Below are 22767 nucleotides of genomic sequence, written 5' to 3' on the forward strand. Positions count from 1 at the left end.
ATTTACAGTAAAATATTGGACCAGCCAGACCACCGCTCATGTTGTGTTAGCGCTAGCGACTTCCCTGACTTGCTGCCCCCTTAACGTGTCTTTTTTTTTTTTTTTTTAATAATCCAAAAGACAACAAATGGCCTGTTTACATATTTAAGTGAAGCCAGTTTGCGGACGTTTTAGCAAAAGTGTCACTTTACAACAATTTGCGGCCGCGACCGACGTGGCTAAATTAGCGGTGTTATCGCGGGCGTGATGAGCTTAACCTCAACCTCCGGCTCTGCGGCTTGAACGTGCCTCTAATTAGTAGAGAGGCAAGGCCGCTCCGAGGCTGAGGTCACTCGGCAGAGGCTGGGAAAGACGCTCATTAGCCAGCTTTTTCCCGGCAAAAACATGCTTCCCGAGGATTCGCAGTAAACACAAACTACCCGATAAGCGTACCAGTTTCCCGTAAAATTTGACACTTGGCAGTGATAGTTGGTCCAGGTTCTTGTTTTGTTTGCTTTGTTTTTGCAGTCTTTTCAATTAGTTGCGGAGCGTGTTGAAGGCGCTGTTGAAAACCATCGTTAAGCTAATTCAATAGGAAGTGTGCTAAAGGAGTCAGAGCTGGCTGCATGTTGATGAATGAAAAACAGGGCTAACCCATCTGGTCTAAGCTAGGCAGGTGTTTTGTTGATATATATATATATATATATATATATATTAGGGGTGTCAAGCAACATTTTTTAATTGTAATTAATCGCATTACTTCAATAGTTGACTTAATTAATCACAATTTTATATCTGTTCTAAATGTAGAATTAAAAAACAAAACAAAAGTTTTCATACTCTTGTTAACATAAAAGTGGAAAAAAATGCTCAACTAAAGAAATATGGCTGCATCTTTTAGTCACTGAAATTAATTTCATAATAATTCATTATATATATATATATATATATATATATATATATATATATATATATATATATATATATATATATATATATATATATATATATATATATATATATTAGAGGTGTCAAGCAATACATTTTTTCAATCGTACTTAATCGCATGACTTAGTTAACTCACGATTAATCACAATTTTATATCTGTTCTAAATGTACAATTAAATAATTTTATTTAAAAAAGTTTTCATAATCTTGTTAACATAAAAGTGGAAAAAAATGCTCAACTAAAGAAATATGGCTGCATCTTTTAGTCATTGACAGTAATTTCATGATAATTCATAAAATTGAGTTAAAATTAAAAAGATTTACTGTACTGTAAAAAACGAGTGTGATATTAATTTGTGTTGGTCTTTTTCTGCCACTAGAGGGCATAATTACATTTGTAAGATGTTGGGTTCTTTGCATACTAAGAGCTATCTAATCTTTCACATGAAGCAACTTGTGAAATTCTGCACATTTTGTAAATTTTAAAACACAAATATATGCATTATTATTACATTTATTACTGCTAAATTTTGACATGGACAGGTCTGCTGGACTTCCCTCAGTACAGGCTTTCAAAGTAAGGGGCGGTCATCACGCGTGAAGTTTCTTTGCAGCGTTAAGAAAACTTGAAATTAACTCTAAATTAATGCACACATTTTGACACCCCTAATATATATATATATATATATATTAGTGTCTTTTAAACTACAAATATATATCAATGTTATGTTTTGAGTTGATTATGTACATTATACTGTTGGATGCAGAACTAATTGCATCATTACTGTACGCTGCGGGGAACTGAATATGTGGAACTCCCACAGTCTTACCAATGAAGACATAATTGGATGTATTTAATACGCCGCGTTGACGTAATGTCTCGGGTGGTTTGAACACTCAATACACCTTTGTTCATGCCAAAAATAACAATGTCTCTGTGAATCTCACAAGCACACCTTATTTCCACCAAGCAACTTTAGAACTCGAGTGGGTCCACCTGTCAAAAGTGCCGTCAGTAATGCAGTAGTTCACATAGCCGGCTTTGCATATTCAGCATTAGTAAATCCACTGCATTTAAAATACGTAAAACTGTGATGTAAATATATGAAAATATTGAAAACTAAACTACGCCATGATTTATTTATTTATTATTTATTTATTTTGTGAATCACACCCACATTGACGGCGCAAAAAAAGGTTGCCGTTTGTCAGTCGCGACTCCACGACGGATCTTCTGGAAGCGAGCACGTGGGACTTCTTTACAAGAAGCAGCATGCCTCTCAGACCGAGCGTGTCACCCTCACCGATGATGTGCTGGCGGGAAACAGTGTTGTAACAAAAGCGCGTCTGCGGGTACGAGTCTGATCCTTGCCCAGTGATCACCTGCAGACAGGTTCAGCGGTGATTTTGCGCCAGCTGCGTCTTACAGACGGCCGTCTTGGATGTTCAATTCTTTTCAACACCGTGTCACAGATTATCTCAAAGATGTCTAAACATTAGGCCTGCGTTGTCTCGCGGCCTGTGCGGATTAAGGATGTCTGGTTGGGAGTCCAAAAAGTGACTGAATGAAGGTTTTGTGGTTAACGTGCTGCAATGCGAACTATTGCGTTGTGTTTATATAACCACAAATGCTGCTTATGGAAACACTTGTCTTAACGGCGTACATTACCTTTGTAAATTTTGCATTGATTTGGATTTGCGAGACAAAATCGAGAGCTTCATTCACACAGACCAAATCACTATATATGGTACAAAAACAAAATCAAAGCTGTACGCACTGTTAAACAAAAAAAGGCAAAAACCACTAAACACACTGGAGGATAAATGAGGAAATATCCATTCATGTTTGAGCAGCGAATATATATGAATTTAAAGCCTCCGTTAGTTGGAATATATTCCACCGGGGGCATCTTGGGGCTCCATGCTACAACGAGAGGTGCTAGCCACCAGCTAGCACAACTTGACTGACAAACGAATAGCTCATCTGCGGGTGTTGCAGAATATGTAGTAGTTCAGTCTTACTTCTTACTAGCTATTTAAGACAAAGCATAGCTAGCTCGTGTAAGCAAAGCTAGGTAGCTAGCTAACAGCAACAGTGAAGTGGTCGAAATGGGCCAAGTAATTAAGACTAAGAAACTCGCAATTTCCGATAACCGCTGAAGATGTTATAAAGTCGGGGAGAGCAACTCATGTGAATTACTGTTACGGTATCTAAACAATTCAACACAACATAATTTGTAGTCTTTGTACGTTTTTATCTGTCAACATGCATAATGAATTAAGAAACAAATCTCTTTATTCACTTTACAGGGTCTTTAATTGAGCAGATTTATGACGTTGTGGCAACAGAATGAGGCTGACACACTTTCCTTTATTAAGTCCACCAGCAGATTATTGTTATTGTTGTATTGATTATTGTTATATCTCTACATCTGTTACAGCATTTTGCGTTCGAATATTCATTAAAGGGGTTCCAAAATGCGACATAGATGCTAACTATTAGCATGTCATTGGCAATTTCCATTGTATGTTTGATATAATTGTGAATGTCTGCCGATTTTGTGTATTATAAGCCCATGTGGGCTCACTACCGTGCATGACACTAAACAAGAAATAAAATAAGCTAAAACTAAAAACTATGTTAGCATTGTGCTTGTAGAGCCTTTAGGCACGTGTTTGATTGTTCTAAATATAAAACGAGCAATGGCATTAAACAGCTTGAAGCCTCTTTTTGGTAGAATTGCTCACTAGTTGCCATTAAGTTTTACTTAATGTGAAGTGAGTTGAGTTCACTGGCACCATACAGCTTGTATTTTGAAAAACTCAGTCAAGTCGGGTCAGTTCAGTATCTCAAGTCACCACAAAAGTGTGATTCTACGGCAAAGTCACTGCAACAGATTTTATGGCCAAGGCGGAGTAACATGAGAAGTTCATTTAATATTTGAGAAGGTATGTTTTTTATATGATGTTTTGACCAAGTAGGACCTTTGATTTCTGCATTGGGTGCTGCAAATTACCTAAGCAACAACATTAATATTCGGAGTGTAGCTAGATGAAGGCAGGGCTCATAATGAGTGAGCTGGAATCTGTTCCAGCTCACTCGTGGCCAAAATGAGGACAAGTACTAAAGTCTCCAATGGACAAATTATAGGATTATAAGGCTTTGAATTTATTTGAATAAACAGAGAATTTACTTTTTCTATTTTTCTTTCTTAATGGGTCCAAATAAATTGGGAAAAAACCCCAAGTACATTTATTTTAGTGTCTTTATTTTATGCTGTGCTATATGTTGTATGTGTCATGTGTTTTTTGGCTTTGACAATAATTGCAAAAAATAACAAAGTAAAACAGTTAAATTACATTGATTTGACATTTTTTATGTATTTTTTGTTATTTTTAGCTTCATATTTTTATTTATGTTTATTTATTTACGTTTATTTCATGTTGTGTTCATTTTCCTATTTATATGGGTCTGAAATAAAATGTTTAAAAAAATACAATAAAATTCAATGCATTTTAATGTGTCACATTTTGCAGAATACAATTCTGATAACCAATTAATTTAAACAAAGAATATTTTCTTTTTTGGGGTCCTTCAACCCTTACAACAATTACAGGCGGAACATTAAACTGTTTTACATTACTTTGTCCATTATTATTTAACCTTACAATACATGGAAAATTGGCATTGACCAATTATTCATTGATTGATTTATTTTGTTTGGGGTGGGGGTTGAATGCCATTATCTTTGTCTTGTGTGTAAGATGTGTTTATCTGTAAAAATAAAAAAATAAAATAAAGAAATAAAAGAAAGCATCAGTAAAATTGATTTAAAAAAATTGGGGGCAATTTTGGACTATTTTAAAACGGCTAATATCGCCAAATTTGATCAGTCGGTGCCTAGCGGGCCCTAGTATTGTGCTGTATGGTGTTTTATTTTATAGTAGTTTATTTTGACACCGCTCTTATTATATGACTGCATCGCACCTGTTTCTCGCTAAAATGACTTGAGGCGTTGGTGAATGCCACTCACTCGCTTTTTTACTTCCGCAGCCTGCAACTGCAACCTGCACGCCCGCCGCTGCCGCTTCAACATGGAACTGTACAAGCTATCGGGGAGGAAGAGCGGCGGCGTGTGCCTCAACTGCCGCCACAACACGGCCGGACGACATTGCCACTACTGCAAGGAGGGCTACTACCGGGACCTGTCCAAACCCATCTCGCACAGGAAAGCCTGCAAGGGTACGCCGTCACACTTGATCACAAAACACATCTGCGGCCTGTGTGCGCGCGGACTTGATTGTCAGGAGGGCGTACATTCAACTATTTTTTTAAACAAGGCAAAAAAAATAAATAACGACCTCTCATAGCTTCTTTGCCAGTGAATTTCATAAGGGGTTTCGGGATTTATTATATTAAAAAATAAAAAATTGTGTTCGGCCGTACAGAAGAAGGAAGGTCGAACAGCCGTTTTGAGAATTCTAGTTATATTCCATATGGAGAATAAAATAAAAATAGAATAATAAAATAAACATAAGATAATAAAATATAATAATAATAATAAATAAAAATAGAGTATAAAACTAATGCTAAAACTAATAAAAAAAACCTATGAATTTGTCCTAAAAACTAATTAAAACCAACTGAATTTGAAAAACAAAAGTCAAAATGAAATAAAAACTTACAATAACGAAAGATCCCAAACTATCATAACCCTGCTTTGTGTGTGTGTGTGTGACGGACCAGTAACGGTCCGCGGCCCCGTGTTTGGGTACTGCTGTTCTAGCATTTTAGATTAATGACAGGAAATGGGGGAGGAAGCGCGGCGTCTCAACATTCCTGAGCCTTGTTTCGCCCCCATCGTCCTCTGTCAGCGGAGATGAGTTGGAGGTCTGCGGGGATGGTGAAGCGAGGGCGGTGTAGTGGGTGTTCCCTCTTTTGACACTGAGTTATTTGGCTTAATTCGAGGGGAGGCGAAGGGTTGACAGGACAAGCAAAGCAAACAGAGGCGAGGTGTGAAGTGATCGGCGCAGCAAGCGGGAGGTCAGTCGTGAGGGTGAAAGATAGGAAGGAATGGAGGGCGGCGGAGGTGGTGCGAACACGCCCCTGCGCAGGTGCGCTCGCCGCTTAATGCCGTCAAACCTCAGCCGAGCTCACGAGCGTCAAAGTGAGTTTTCTCACCTTTGCCGTAGCTGCAGGTAAAAATAACAGCAGCGTAATCCCTGCCCAAACAAGCCACGCGCTCCAAAATGTTATACTCACGCGTGGAAATATCGGCCGCGTGATGACAGCTTAAGCCCACGTTTTCCCACATCACTCAACAGGGAGTGAGTAAATAAACACGTCGGCAGTGACAGACCTCAGACAGGCCTCTGCGAAAAGCTTCACGTGGAAGTTCGGCCGAGATGTTTTCCGTTCTTTTGTGCTTTAGTGTCAATAACACACAACTATTTTCTTGCGCCGCGCAGTGTTCGGGTTCTGCAAATAGTTTTCATGAGTTGCCGGCCGTGATCCGATTGGGTCTGTATTTGTAGGAGACGCAAACGTCGAAAGGCTTGTTCGGGAACTTGGTTCGTCTCTATGCAACCATGCTTGCTGGATGGATGGATGGATGGATAGATAGATACATAGAATAACACTTAAACCCTAGCTAGCTAGCTAGCTAGCTAGCCTGGATAGCTAGATAGATATACAGATAGATGGATAGATGGAATAACACTTAAACCCTAGCTAGCTAGCTAGCCTGGATGGATGGATGGATGGATAGATATATAGATAGATAGAATAACATTTAAACCCTAGCTAGCTAGCTAGCTAGCCTGGATAGATAGATAGATAGATAGATAGATAGATAGATAGATAGATAGATAGATAGATAGATAGATAGATAGATAGATAGATAGATAGATAGATAGATAGATAGATAGATAGATAGATAGATAGATAGATAGATAGATAGATAGATAGATAGATAGATAGATAGATAGATAGATAGATAGATAGATAGATAGATAGATAGAATAAAACTTGAGTGTTTACACACTACCTAGCTAGCTAGCCTAGATGGATGGATGGATAATATATGCAGTATATTCCACAGACTTCTATAAAGTTGTCCGCTCATTTTGTTCCATTAAATGTGCGTAATGATCTAGAGGGGTTTGGACCTCCCACCTGCGCACTCATGCGTAATCAAATACTAACATTTTCCAAGTTACGCTGACATATTCGATTACATCAACAGAGGCTTCAAATGGGTGGATGTGTGCTAATTAGCCTGAGACGACAACAGATAGGAAGCATGGACTGTTCCTTCGGCGGCCAAATCAAACAACTGAATCACAGATGTGGTGTGTCCCTCTCGCACTAACACGCGCACGCGCACAAAATGTGAACACCTTTTATGGGTTGTCTTTATGTCAGCATAGTTGAGTGTGGCTCGCAGCGCAGTAAGCAATGTGTGTCCGCTCCCCCGGGCGGTGACAGCAAATGAGAGGTTTGCTTATTTATGAACTCTTAGGACCATCGCTCATTCCCATCGGAGGTCATTATGAGAGAGCGGCGGCTCACACTCCAAACGTGTGTACACTTCTTCGCATTCGCTGACCAAAAGTGTGAACAAATCCATATCGCTTTGCATCCGTTTGACGTCAACAAACGATGGAAGTCGCGCGTTGAAGTTGAAAACTTCCACTGGGAATATATTGAAGCGTATTATTTTGTTTGTTTGTTGTTTTCATCTGATCGTTCAAGTCTGATCACTTTAGGAGAGTTAGACAGGCCACCGTCTTGGCTCGGTATCTGCCTAATCCATCTGGAGTGGCCATGAAGCTGAGCACACAGCCACTTAAGCGCTAAGTGGACACGCACTTAAAGCAGAAAGGCTCGCTCAACATCCCCCCCCCCAAGTACGTCGGTCATTTGTCCAAAAGGTGCCTGCCAGAGAGTCGTTCAATTTGTCACGCAACCACACAGCGCATCCATCAGGGGAAGTGGACTCTGGCCTCAACCGAGCCGAGGTCCTTTACGATAGAACCATAACTAAACGGAAAACCCCAAGGAGGAATGCACGCGGCTCGTATCCGGCTGACGTTTGTCTGAATTTACAGGCCTGAAGAAGGTGCTGGACGGGCATGCACGCTTGCTTGGGGGACCATTTGTGCATACGTGTCCTCGAGCCCAGATAGACGCAACTCAGCAATGATAGATGTGACGCGTTGGCCTGATAAAAAATGCTAAAAGGTACAAAAGCAGACTTAAGAAGTTGATAAGACGCGTGAACAGAACGAGTAGCCACGCGTGGGGTGGAGATAAGGTTAGAAACAGGAGCTCAACGACACGCGCTAGAGATAAAAGTGAGTGTCCAACAAAATGGAGAGCGCTCTGCTCAACACTCTTTGTTTCAAATTAAATTTACAAACAGCAAACGACTCGTTTCCATAAATCAGTGTTGGACTTGAATGCGCAACATTTGGAAAATGATGACATTCCCCAAGCACATGCGCTTCCAAGTCAATCGGTCAGTGAGGAAGCGTAAATGACGCTTTAATCACAAACAGGCGATTAGGTTTGTCCTTGCTTGTTGCACGCATTCAAACAAACACACTTCCTGAACAAGCGGGCAAATTCATTTCAGATTCTGGTTAGCTTCTAAGAAGACCAGGCAACTTTCAACGCTTTACTTACGACTGCAAACTTGTTTTCTTTGTGAAATGTGACTTTATTCATTACAAATTATGATTTTGTTGAAGAAAGACACCATATTTGTATGAATATGGCAACTAGAGCTGTCAAAATGGATCGATTAATCAACTAATCGATTAAAGAATTGCAGAAGATTGTCTTCTGTGTTCAATCAAAAAAAAGACATAAGCAATGACAGAACCGGTAACATAATCAATTTAAAAAAGTTGAGTACATCAATCTCCCCCACCCCTTTTTTTAAATAACTAAACAAAAACGAAACTGTCACAATGGGTGTGAATGGTTGCAAAATGGTGGACCCAAATGCAAGGAAAGACAACAGCGAGACAGGAATGAAGGGCAATATGAGGAACTTTATTGATACGTAGAAGGTAAGGTGAGTAGACAAATGACCGAGAGTAGACGGGACGAGAGTAGGCTGGTCGCCATTACGGGACCGGACTGGACGAGAGTAGGCTGGTCGCCATGGGACTGGACGGGACAAAAGTAGGCTGGACGCCATGACCGGACGAGAGTAGGCTTGTCGCCATGACGGGACAGGACGGGACGAGAGTAGGCTGGTCGCCATTACGGGACGGGAGTAGGCTGGTCACCATTACGGGACGGGACGGGACGAGAGTAGGCCGGTCGCCATTACGGGACAGGACGGGACGAGAGTAGGCTGGTCGCCATTACGGGACGGGAGTAGGCTGGTCACCATTACGGGACGGGACGGGACGAGAGTAGGCCGGTCGCCATTACGGGACAGGACGGGACGAGAGTAGGCTGGTCGCCATTACGGGACGGGACGGGACGAGAGTAGGCCGGTCGCCATTACGGGACGGGAGTAGGCTGGTCACCATTACGGGACGGGACGGGACGAGAGTAGGCCGGTCGCCATTACGGGACGGGAGTAGGCTGGTCACCATTACGGGACCGGACTGGACGAGAGTAGGCTGGTCGCTATGACGGGACTGGACGGGACAAAAGTAGGCTGGACGCCATGACCGGATGAGAGTAGGCTTGTCGCCATGATGGGACCGGACTGGACAAGAGTAGGCCGGTCGCCATGACTGGACCGGACAACTAGGCAGAACGTGGTCGACTTGACTGTGACGTGGACGACTTGACTGAGAAGAAGACGACTTGACTGAGACTAGGACGATTTAACTGAGACGAGGACGACTTGACCGTTGACCGTTTTCCACTAATTGAATGCACCTTTCTGCCACCTGTCCCTCTGTCCCCGCCCACGCCATCACCCGAGTGCACTTTCTTATTGTGTGATCTCTCACATGTGTGCGACCACTCACTGTGCCTCTCCTTTTCTTCCTGTGTCCCTCACAGCATGCGATTGCCATCCCGTGGGTGCCGCCGGCAAAACCTGTAACCAAACCACAGGACAATGTCCCTGTAAAGACGGTGTGACCGGTATCACATGCAACCGCTGCGCTAAAGGCTTCCAGCAGAGCCGCTCGCCCATCGCACCCTGCATAAGTACGTGAAGTCTTTATTAACACTATTGATTTGTCTTCTTGACAGGCCACAGCAGAAAATGCAGATTAGAACGTGAGGTTACTGGAAAACAGGAAATGTGATACACACGTCAATTAGCTTAACATAAATCTACTAAGGGGATTACTGCCACACACAAAAATAATAATAATAATGACGAGAAAAGAGTTGTAGGGTTATGGGAATGAAGTAATAATATTGAGAAAATAAAATATTTTATAAAATAATATTTTTAAGAGGTGGAGTCAAAAATCCTGATATCACATAACAAAAATACACATTAAATAAAGCTTACTCCCTCAAAATGATGTATTTTTCAAGAATCTTTTTTCTTTGTTAAAATTATTTCCAGCTTTATTCTCATCAAATTAAGAATTTTTTAGTTAATCCACATCATTCACCTTCACATTCATGATATCTACTTTCCTTTGACCACTTTATTCATGTTAAATACAATTTAAAACAGCCTTTATTCCCATAAATAACCTTTTTTTTGCGCTATTTAAAAAAAAATGTAAATAAACATTCTAGAAAAATAAAAAAAATCGTTCATTATTTTATACAATCTCTTTTTTTTTACTTCTGGAGAAATAAAGCTTACTAAATTACGACTTTTGCTCCCAATTAGGACTTTTTATTAAAAAAAAATAATAATTAAAGTTAACGTCATTGCTTTACAAATAATGGCTATAAAAATAAATAAATAAAATAAATAAATGTATAATAAAATAAAAAATATTTTTAATCAAGCAACTTTTTTTGCCATTTTAAAATTAAGATTCTACACAAGTTTTTCCGATGACCTAGCTTTATTTTTTATTTTTTGAATTTGTAAAGCACTTTTAGTTGTCCATCCATCCATCCATTTTCTGTACCACTTGTCCTCACAAGGGTCACGGGGGTTGCTGGAGCCTATCCCAGCTGGCTTCGGGCAGTAGGCGGGGTACACCCTGTACTGGTTGCCAGCCAATCGCAGGGCTTTTAGTTGTTTATTTGCATATTTAGGTGCTACATAAATAACATTGACTCGACTTATTATTGAAATGGATTTACTATGGAAAAAATACTGCTTTGACTTAATATTCCATGCAATAAAATTAGGCTTAAAATATAAATTTTGACTTCTCTTCTAATATTATGACTTTTATTTTATTTATTTATCTAAATTAAAAAGGAGAGAAAGGGAGGTTCCCTTCATGTATAACAAACCCTTTGTTTTCCACAGAAATGAAAAATTCCTGACTTTTTATCGAAAAAAAAGTTTACATTGTTTTTGATTTTTCCTGAGGGGGAAAAAATCTTACATTTTAATGTAAACTTATAAATTTGTTCTCTTAAAACACAAATTGACTTCCCCAAAAAAATCCAACTTTAAAAAAAAAACACAACAAAAACTTCATATGAATCTGATTTGATGACCACATTTGCTTTGGGCCAAATTGACACTCAAGAGACCTTATCAACGCACAATCATAGACTGATTATTTAACATTTCCTGCAATTACAAACTGTCAAAATAGCAGAAGGCCAGCATGCGACTCTTGACTAAAAACAATCAACCAATGAATGTGATTTATTTGTAAGCTAAAAGTCGAGTCGTGTCAATTGTCTGAATCCTGATGTTTGACACCCCTTTTTTTTTTTTTATCAAGTAATCAACTGAAAGCCATGTTTGACATAAGACCTCATATCTTCAAGATGAATCATCACATTCATGTCTGATCAAAATCGAGGTTGCGTTCACCTGCGCGCAGCTGCTTGGCTACTCTTTCTCTTCCTACACACTTTGATGGCTGCGGTTTCACAGCTTGGACCTTTTCTTCCTGTTCCTATCTGCTCCAGCACGGAGCTCCTTTGTAGATAAGAGGGCCACGCATGCTTCCTTTCAATGTCAACGCAAAATAGAATTGCAAGGGCCAGTGGAAGTAAAATGGTTAGTTAGGCCGGCGGATCTTCAAGAGGCTGCGCCGCTGTGGGTGTGGTCACATCCAAATTTAGTCATGGCCAATCAAAGTGGCAGCCCCTTGCGTTAGTATGCTATATATATTTTTTGCAATCTGTTTTGTACTTCTTATTCACACAATATGAGGGCTTTGATCGTTGTGTTTGTGTGTGCGTGCGCTTGTGAGCAGAGATTCCAGTGACACCGCCTACGACAGCAGCCAGCAGCACCGAAGAGCCCTCAGGTGAGCTAAACGGCGACTGTGAACTATTGACATGCCACACACTGACTGGAACATGCCTTGGAGACACAAAATATGGACATGCCTTCTTATGCAATAGATGCATTGGTCCAAAATATATTTGGACAAATTGTTCCCTCATTTTTCGCTGGGGACCGTTTTACCACACAGTTGATACACTTTTCGCATCGAGGCATTTACATTTTCTCACATCTCTGTCTTGTTTAAACATTCACAATGTTCATAAATTGCACAATATCGGTACATTACTATAAAAAAATGCATGCAAAATTGCACTGAAAGAAATCCACAAAACAGCGAGGCCTGAAAAGTGAACAGCGTTATAGCAAGGGAACAAAATTATACAAAAATTATAGCACACTGTATTAGCATTCGCCAGCTTTAAACATGCTTTTCACTGGTGATATAATTTTTTTATAATAATTAACGGATATTTTATTTCCAACTTTTTAAACTAAATTTTACACTTAAATTATAATATGCTATAACATATTTTATCAGCCAACTTTAAACTTGATTCTTCCTAGAGAAATTAATGTTATATATTTTCAGCTAATAATTAACTAACATTTATTTTCAACTTACTCATTTGCTCCCCAAAACGTAGAAATACGTTCTATTTTCAATGGTTTGTGTCCCAAAGACGTATTTATACGTTTTAATGTTGTTGTTGTTTTTTAATGCTAGAGCATACAGAAGGCTTTGATGCAGCCTCTCAACTGCAAATAACATTTGAAGAAATTGTAGTTATTACACAAACGGCCAGTAGGTGGTAGCAGAGCAAAAGAGATCAACCAGGGCCATGTTGAAAAAAACTCATTCACTCACAGTTCTAAATGGATTTGTGAATAATGATGAAAGCTATATTCTAATGCTAATTGCTGCAAGACGGAAACTGATGAAAGAAGAGACTCTAATCTTTCTTTTGGTAAGTTCCATGCTTTTATAGCAATAGAACACAATATTCTGCGGGCCTTGCATAATCTGTCGAAATCCAGTATAACAGCCGGGGGCAGTTAAAATGGCTGGTAGTGAATGAGTTAAAGGGATACTTGACTCATTGAGCCATTTTCAGGAGCAAAAAGTGAATAGTTTGTCCAGAATGAATTTGATAACTTCATTATTTTTCTTGTACAATTAAAACCTTTAAAAAAAAATCCACTTCCTGTCAACTGAAGATGACATCATCACCTGTGCTGAGGAAGTAGGTAACGACCAATCACGGCTCACCTGTTTTTTGGGTTTGGTCAGCAAACTTGAGCCGATTGGTCGTAACCTACTTCCTCAGCACAGGTTATGTCATCTTCAGTCGACAGCAAGTGGGAAAAATTTTCATTTAAAGGTATTAATTGTACATGAAAAAATAATGAAGTTACCAAATTCTTTCTGGACAAAATATTAACTGCTCTGTGAGTCAAGTATCAAGGTTTTGGACATTTTATATACAAAATGCTAACGTACAGTATTATAGCTTCAACAAAAGTGGACAAATAGAAATAATGTCCATTGAAGAATTTTGTGTTGAGTGTAAATCGGGTGATTCATGCTGCACGCATGCCAGTGGCAGGAGGCCTGAAGTGTGTAGTTGGACCGGCAAGCTCCTCCGGGACAGCTTTGATTGACAGCACAGTCACTGCCTAACAACCCCCCACACCTCGCTCACACCCCCCCTCCACTTCTTTTCTTTCCCGCTTTCTTTTTTCCATCTTCCATCTCCGTCTGTTTCACGCTTTGTCTTTGACGTGGCAGAATGCGAGTGTGTGTGTGTGTTGTGCCGAGAGGGAATATATCTGGAGTTTCTCCAGGGCCCCTTTTGTCACGAGCCCATGCACCTTTGGAATTGTTGTAAGTAATTCTCAGTTTAATTTTTGACTTAGCATCTTGAAATGAAGAGTTGAAATGATTTATCTTCGTGTCATTTTTCATATCACAAAAACAAAACAATTAAACAGGGGTGTGTATACTTTTTATATGCGTTGTTTCTTGTAGCCGAAAGCGTGTCCTACTATGGATCCGTTGATGAGAAGTTTCATGAAAAAACGGCCTGCAGGAGACTTTTTAATGACGTTGGAGCACGTCGTTAGAGATCATCTAATGATGGCGGGGAATGGCAGGGCTTCCCTCCTCAGAGTTTCTGTTTGAATTTGAGCAGATGGCAAAGCTGACATGTCATGACGTGCCAGGGTTTGCGGGTCCAACTCATGCGTTTACATTTTGAGCTGAAATGTTGACTGTATTGGTGCTACTTTTTGAACAGCTGTGATATCATTTGACGTATTTTCATAAACCGGTGGTAAGCAAAATTTCAGGGTTCATACCCGCTGCATTATATGTCAATATACAAGCTGCTATTCATCATAACATATGATGCCACATTAAAAATACAAAAAGTTGAAATAATAAATTTTACATGCAAGTTGTGACTATATTTTTAAGAATGTTTTTTGGCATACATAAATGAGAATAAAATGTAAACTTTTTACTATTTTTTTTTAACGCGCAATTATTGACCGCCCCTTACTTGGAAAGCCTGTACTGGGGGAATTCCAGCGGCAACGCAGCACGTTAAAAAATGTATCAGTAATAAATATAATCATGATGCATATATTTATGGAGACTGGGGTCAAGTGTTTGTATTTTACCATTTTAACAATGTGAGGAATTTCACAAGTTACTTCTTTTAATATGAAAAGAAAAATGCACTGAGCTGTCGCCAACGTCTAACAAATGCAATTACGCCATCTAGTGGCAGAAAAATAACCTCAACACAAATCAGTATCACACTCGTTTTTTATAGTACAGTCCATCTTTTTAATTTTAACTCAATTTTATGAATTAACACAAAATTATCGTATCAATGACTAATTTCAGCCAAACTTCCAATTTCTATTAGTTTAAAAAAAATCCACTTGTATGTTAACAAGAGTATGGAAATTTAGGGGGGGGGGGGAATTATTGTACATTTAGAACAGATATAAAATTTGCAATTAATTGTGTGTTAACTATTGAAGTCATGCGATTAATTATGATTAGAAAACGTAATCGCCTGACACCCCTAATTTGAATAGCGTTACAATTTTTTGGGTGGTTATTTTCAATGTAGCCTCCTTTGAAAAATTGCCATTGTGGAACTTTTAAATTTAAATTTAATAATTGCATCGACGATAATATGGTGGGGTCGAAATGCGAGCAGAATTATTCTGAATTTTCCAAGACTTGTCAATGAACAAGAAGTAGCTATAACTAGTGTGATTTTTGAAATTTTGATTCATCCAAGGTAAAGATCAACAAAAAAAAAAGCCAGAGAAAAGCCTGTGTTGATGGAGAAATCAATGACAGAGTGTCAAAAGATAGTTTGCTCATGCAAGTGCATGTTTGAGGTTTAGTGTGACAGCTGTTTGGCAGGTGACTCCGTGCACCTCAGCTGGATGGCGAGGAGAAGGTAGGTCGCATATTTGGGGAGCCGACGAGAGGGCCTAACGGAGTGAATATTAATTCCCCCCCAATATTTCGCTTCCAAATATTTTGAAGATATATTGCCCTCCAATTGGCTGATAAAAAACAAAAACGGACACATTGCTACATCAGTTTGTAAATATGAAATACTGCTCAATTCCTGTATGTTCAGGTTCCCAAATCTCCTTTAAATATGACTATAATCTGCAAGGTTAACTCGTTCACTGCCATTGATGGCTATAGACGTCAAAAAGTCATTTGAACTATTTATATTTGTTTAACCTTTTTTTCCACTTTTTTAATAAGAGTATGAAAACCTAGAAGAAAATTATTGTACATTTAGAACAGATCTAAAATTTCTGATTAATCGTGAGTTAACTATTGAAATCATGCGATTAATTACAATTACTAATAATTTGATCGCCTGACGCCCCTAATTTTTAATACTCTTTTCTTTAAAAAAAAAAGATTTTAAAAAAAAATGTCTAGCTTTTCATTCTCTTGTTAACAAAAGTGGGGAAAAAAAGTAAACTAATAGAAATAGTTCAAATGAATCTTTTGACGTTTATAGCCGTCAGTGGCAGTGAATGAGTTAATTAAAAACAGGTGGTAAAATCCACTTGTGGATGCTTTTTCGTTCCCTCCCGTGTTGTCTGGATGCCATCCAAATGAAGTGTAAACAGTGCAAAGCAGAGGAGCTCGGAGCAGGCCAGCACACTGGGCGCCCTAATCTAATGACACGCTTTTATTTGCCACACTTTGTTTTGCCCATCAGTGTGCTGAGGGGAGAAAGGCCTCCTCCTGGGCTCTCGGTCACACCTCCTCACATTCGCACCGCCGAGTCAACTTAATATGCATCTCCCTACTCAATATGCACATGAGATACACTTGTGTACTCTGCTGCGGTTTGCCAAAGCGGCGGGAAAGGAACAAACGAGGGCTCTGCAGCTCCCCCTAAAGGTGTAAGGTGAATATATATTTATAAACAATGGAGCAGATTACCAAAAAAGATTTTTGTTAAGTGAAGCACAATTATTATTGATGAGATTGTAAATATAGTACGCACCAACTGCATGTGGTCCTTTGCAGTATTACGGTGGTTGGAAGTCACTACACTCTAAAAACAGTTTCTGGGTTGTTTGTGTTGGGTCACATTTCTGGGTTATAAGTTTACAAAAACATGATGACATATCAGCTCATAAGTATGTATTTTTAAAGATATGTATTTGATTATTGTTTTTGGCCCCCGATTCCCAGCTTTGCAGTATCGGATGCCGATACCATACCGATACCTATGTTTTTTTTTCTCAACTTGAAAAAGCTGTCCTGCCATTGGTTCAGAGCATTCAAAAGCCAATAGGATATCTTAGCTCGGCATGCAGTGAACATGTCATACATCAGTGAATGTCGTGCATGAGCAGGACACAAGATGCTGCATCCAAAGTCCTGTATTAGTGTTAGAATTAATAGTATCGGCATCTTACTTGTTAGTACTCACCGATACCACTGTTTTAATGGCAGTATCGGGGCCATTCTTCATGAGACAGGAAGTAGCCTGCTAACTCAGAAATGGACGGACGGACAAACCCTAATATTGATTTTCACATTTTTTTCTCACTACTGTCAAAGAATCATTTCTGTTTTGATTTTTTGTTACTTTTTTTTTCTCGCCTTTTTGAGCCAAACTAGAACTGATACAGTCCAAATGTCACGTACCTTTTAGGAAAGTGATTTGATGAAATGATTAGCATTTTCCAAGTAGCTAACTGCTAACCAACAACGCAAACAGGTCAACAAAAACGGCAGTCGATTCAACATCCGAATAAAGTCATTGATTTGCTTTTTGCCATTTAAGTAGGAAGGAACCATTAACACCCCCCCCCCCCCTCCCCAACCCTCAGAATTACAAACCATTCACCAAGAACCAGGAAGTGGCCAGCTAACACACCGAAGAACACATGAACACGCTGTTTCAGTAACTAGCCTCAGTAATAAAAACGATTCAGCTGAAAGTGTTTCGCAGCAGTATTATGGTCAGGGGCCGAGGTCCAGATCTGATTTAGGTACTCGCCAGGCTGCAAACAAAGCGGCGTAGTAACTACATCACCGCATTTAAGCTGCTCCCACTTACTTCCCCTTGTCTGTAACGTGCACACAAAGGCAACATTTGTCCTCCTGGTAGGGGACTGCCTGGTCCTCAACGGGGGTCTTGGAGCTCTTCGCAGCGAGTGCGACGTCGCAGGGGTACGCTAATAGGGTAGGAAAGGCTATCAAAGGGAAGTATCGTGATGCCTCTCAAGGGGGGGGGGGGGTTCTGAGAAAACAAAGCTTCCTTGCCACAGCTCCAGCTTGGAATCATTTAAATGGTAATCAAGGCCAGCTCGTTTAGACTCGATTTAATTTGTCGCTATTCTAGTTACGCCATCGTCACTCGTGAAGCTAGCGGACTTGAGCTATTTTTCATGACAAACTTCACTCTTGCTCTATCTTCTTCTTTGTCAGCCCCCCCACCGCCCCCCCCCCCGCCTCATTCCTCCTGTTTTGCGTAGGTGAGGGGGTGCATTTTTTTCTCCTTCCAGTGTTCCCTTGGCAACCTCATTGAAAAAGAGCATAAAAGGGGGGTGAAGGCACAGAGCAAAGATCTGCTCCCCCAACAATGAGGTTTGTTCACCGCACCGCATCCAGAGGACTCTCCTCCGCTAAAGAGGCCGTCCCATTTCCTTGCGCCGCACTCGCCGAGTCGGAACTCGGGAACCAATTTTCAGGAGCAGAGAAAAATAAATCTGATGATTTGCGTTGGAGTACAACTGTAAGTGGATGCCAGATTAGCAAGATAGCATAAGGCAACGCTAGCAGGTCGTTTTGTTAGCATTGGATAGTTCCTAACTCTTGGGTAAAGTTGCGGCCTCTGAAATGTGTCGTATATGGTCGTTTGGCCTCTATTGACTCCTCAACGGATAGTTTTAGAATCGTTTGAGTGATTGCCGTGTCTGCGTGAGGTATTTATTTCTTCAGAGTGGGCACACTCCCCCTAAGAAAAGTGTCTTCTGTGCTCCTAACTCTTCTTCATGGATGGCTAATTCTCCCTTCCTGACCTCCCTTTGTGCGGCAATGACCCCTTTCATACCACCCCCAGCCTCCACACCCTGGAATAGCCGCTCGCCCGCCCCCAACGCTTTTTCTCCCAATGTCCACGCCGCAATGAATGCAAACGTTTGACACGGCCCTTCGTTGGGGCCTTGATCCCAGGGCGACGTTTTTTTTGTTGGGGGGGGGGGGTTGAGGTGACAAGCGAGGTGAGATTTGGATGGAGGTGATGGGTTGGGGGGGGGGGGGTGAGGTGACAAGGGAGGTGAGATTTGGATGGAGGTGATGGGTTGGGGGGGGGGCAAATTTGGCGGTGGGAGGGTGGTCCGCATTGGGCTGAATGATTCCCAGGTTTTGACAGGGAATAAGTGGCTATTGGCCGGTCATTTGTAACGCGCTGATGTAGCATCAGGCCTGTGCGGCGGCCCACACAGGACACACACACACACACACACACACACACGCACGCATGTTACATTACGCAGAGGGTTCAAACTAAAATGTTTTTTGTTTTGTTTTTTTAGATTTTGTACATGTGTATTACGGTGTTTCGTCTATGCTTACAGAAATGTGTAATGTTGCAAATATTCTTACTTAAGAGCAATAAAAAAGTTAAATTAGAATACTGTATTAAGAATTGGTGATATAATTTTTGTAATATATTAAAAATAAAATACAAAAATGTCTATCTGTAATACAAATTCAGATTCTGATCATCATCTCAAATGAATCGCCTTTGTTTCCATTTTTATTGGATAATTTATTTCTAGAGCTATTTCCAGTTATTTTAGAACAATGGGCCTTTTTTCAGATTTTGTACAAAAGTATGTGTATTAAAATATCTCGTGTATGCATACAGTAATGTGTAATATTGTAAATATTCTTACTTAAAAGCCATAAAATATATATTAAATTACATTATTAAAAATGTATAATATACATTTTGTAATAATATATTTTAAATAAATCTATCTAAGATAGAAATTCAGCTTCTTTTTTTTTTTTTATTAATCGCCATTTTTATTATATAATTTATTTCTATAGCTATTTCCAGTTATTTTGAGAACAATAGGCCTTTTTTTATACAAATGATTTAAAGTTAAATATGAAACTCATGTGGCAGTGATATTCTTGGTTTTAGACTAGTGGGTCACGGCCAGGTGATAAAAATTTGCAGGGGTTCCTCAGGGCACAACGGTACAGACATACGACATTTTACTGTCAAGGATACATTTTGTATTTGCCACTCATGTTCATCATCAGTTTCCTTATTTTTTTCATCTGAAAGGCACTTTGAACATGTACTTGTTTTTATACTGTAGATTTTTTTAATTGTTGAACGTCTATTAAATATATATATATTTTTTTAAACCTTAATGTGAACAATTACTGCATACACATTTTACAATAATTATCGAGTGATTATTCCTTGGGACTCTTTAACCTGTTCATGGTCATTTTCCCTAACTGTATTTTTTCACGTCATGCTTTCAGACTGCGACTCTTACTGCAAAGCATCAAAAGGCAAACTGAAAATCAACATGAAGAAGTACTGCAAGAAGGATTACGGTGAGTCAGTGGTGTAGATTAAAATTCATGTCATGTGATGGAAAGCTAGAGAAATTCCAGACTAAAGCAGCATTGTCAACATAACTGCGTGTATTGTAGTGGTAACAATCCAATGTAAGCACACATTTGGACAAATTGTGTCCATTTTAAATGCAAAGGCTCCTCCTCCTCCCTCCAGATTATTCCCATGCTTGATCCCCCTGCTGCAGTAAATCCTACAAACCCGAGACATTTTCCATCCCATCCATCTCAGCTCCACATGTTGCAGGGAGACTTAAAGCGTGCAAAGATTAAACATTTTACACCTGCCGGGACGAAGACGGCAGCAGAAAAACAGAGGATGATAAAAATAAGTCAAAATCCGATGCTGGGGTTAGCTCCACCCCAGCCCCCCAACCCACCCCACCAAAATGCTGTTGCGCTTCCCGCCACATTCCTGCGCGCGTCCGCCCGCCACGCCATTCAAGGTGCGGATAAGACGTATGACCTCTCCCCCATTTTGCTCTCCTCGTCGATTGAAGTGCTCAAGTGAGCAACTTGACGGGCAGGCCGACGGGGGTTTGTTCCGCAGGGATTTGCGGGGGTCAACTCAAAGGCGCCCCCTTCCTCGACGACGGCCCACCATGTCGTGAGAATGGCCTTATCGCTCAAGATCAGCATTCATCAGCGACAACGTCCACGAATTTAATCAATGTCGGCGTTTAAGTTGTACACCATTTACACACAAAAAAAAAAAGTCTTGTTGAGGGAAGAGGGAGGAGTTTGCTGGGCTGTCAAATAGGGCTGAACAATCAATCAAATTCAAAGCGACATATGTTTATTAAACAACTTTTCACATTTGCAAAACATTGAATGTTTTTATTTATTTATTTATTTTAAATCTTAAACAATAAGACATCTTTGTTTTAAAATTCTAACAAAAAAAGTTCAGGTAGCTCCCAAGGTCATCGGCATGTCTTAAAAGAGTTAAATGAAAAGTAAATAGCTCCGTATAATTTTTGACAAATAAAGTTTCCCCAAATTTCAAACTAAGTGCAATTTTACACATACAAACAAAATCAAAAGATACAGAGAATTCCGAGGGTCAGTAGCATCACTTATCAAGTTAATTGAAAATTTATATAAAAAAAAAAGCTAACCCTGAAGCTGTCCGTTCTTATCGGCTGTCAGATGTTTTTAACTTTTTAAATAAAAAGGCCAATGCTTATATTCAACAAAAGGCCAAATATTGGCACCAATAATTAGCCCGGCTGATGATTAGCTATCCCTAATAGTAGTATTAATAATTAATAATGGTATTAATTTATATGTGACACTGATCATGTTAATATATTTTTTTTTTACAATAATTACCACAGAAAATGCAACACTTTGTTTCTATAAATATCTACCATTGTTTACATTTTCAAATGATCACTTCAACATTATTCCCAGAAAATCATAATGTCCCCCCCATGAGCACGAGGTTGGTGACCTCTGGTCTAAATATGTGCAGTCCGCGTTTACATATTGTTTCGTGAACCGTGAAAAGTTGCAAAAACAAAACCACAGATTGGTTTGCATTATTTTTGTAATCCGATTTATGACTTAATGATTTTAAGCTACACTTGTTTGGTAGAATTTTATGAAGCGGTCAAATTAAAAGTTTAGTTAGTTAACAACTGTAATTGAAGTAGATAAACTCTTTCATGTTAATTCATGGTTCATTTGCATTTATTGTAGCGTAAGCCTAACCAATATGACCAAAGCATTTATGTAAGATCAGTCTGTTTAAAAAAAAAAAAAGGCTCTAAAATGCACCCAGATCCACAACAGACCAGATACAAGATCTCGTCGGACTATTCAAGCACACGGCAGGATAGAAAGCGAGTCAGAGCTTTGTTTTGAAAGGATCAGCAGGAGAGCCAGACGGCATGCTGCGTCGCAAAATGATGCTACAAGCCTCTTGGGGCCACGTATCGAAAGAATCACTAGGGGGGTCCGAAGGGGGGGGGGGGGGTAGGAGGGGTGAAGATGTTCAGCGGGATTGTAATAATGATTGTATGGAACAGCATGCTGTGTGGTAGCAGGTATGGTGCAAGGTGATGCGGAGGTCACGGAGAATCGGTTATCTGAAGAAAAAAAAAATGGCCACAGGGAGGACGAAGTAATACCGATGGCATATTCAATAACGCTCCAGGATACTCTATTTAAATTCCACAATGAAGGTGAACTCGTGATCTTGCTTTACAGTGCTCCACTTCTATTGTATAGTAAGTATAGGTGAAGCTTAATGGCAGCTAATAGAAATTGGCTTAATATCATACATCGTTTTTCAAGATGGGA

The 22767-nt window shown here is 39.7% G+C and overlaps 2 protein-coding genes across 2 annotated transcripts in view; one reads left to right on the forward strand and one right to left on the reverse strand.

Annotated features, from left to right (window-relative positions):
• Positions 1-22767, forward strand: part of ntn1a (netrin 1a) — a 48083-nt gene that overhangs the window by 20959 nt on the left and 4357 nt on the right. The window contains exons 2-5 of the mRNA XM_086082597.1: positions 4982-5170; positions 9959-10108; positions 12259-12312; positions 20368-20442. Of these exons, the coding sequence (XP_085938723.1) occupies positions 4982-5170; positions 9959-10108; positions 12259-12312; positions 20368-20442 (468 nt within the window). The remainder of the gene's footprint in view (positions 1-4981; positions 5171-9958; positions 10109-12258; positions 12313-20367; positions 20443-22767) is intronic.
• The window catches only part of stx8 (syntaxin 8), a 45868-nt gene continuing 32123 nt past the window's right edge, over positions 9023-22767 (reverse strand). The window contains exon 9 of the transcript XR_015095796.1: positions 9023-9995. The gene's annotated coding sequence lies outside the window, so the exon portion shown is untranslated. The remainder of the gene's footprint in view (positions 9996-22767) is intronic.

Source organism: Leptonotus elevatus, chromosome 8 (assembly GCF_054856555.1).
Source record: "Leptonotus elevatus isolate MCC_2025b chromosome 8, RoL_Lele_1.0, whole genome shotgun sequence".
Lineage (NCBI taxonomy): Eukaryota > Metazoa > Chordata > Actinopteri > Syngnathiformes > Syngnathidae > Leptonotus > Leptonotus elevatus.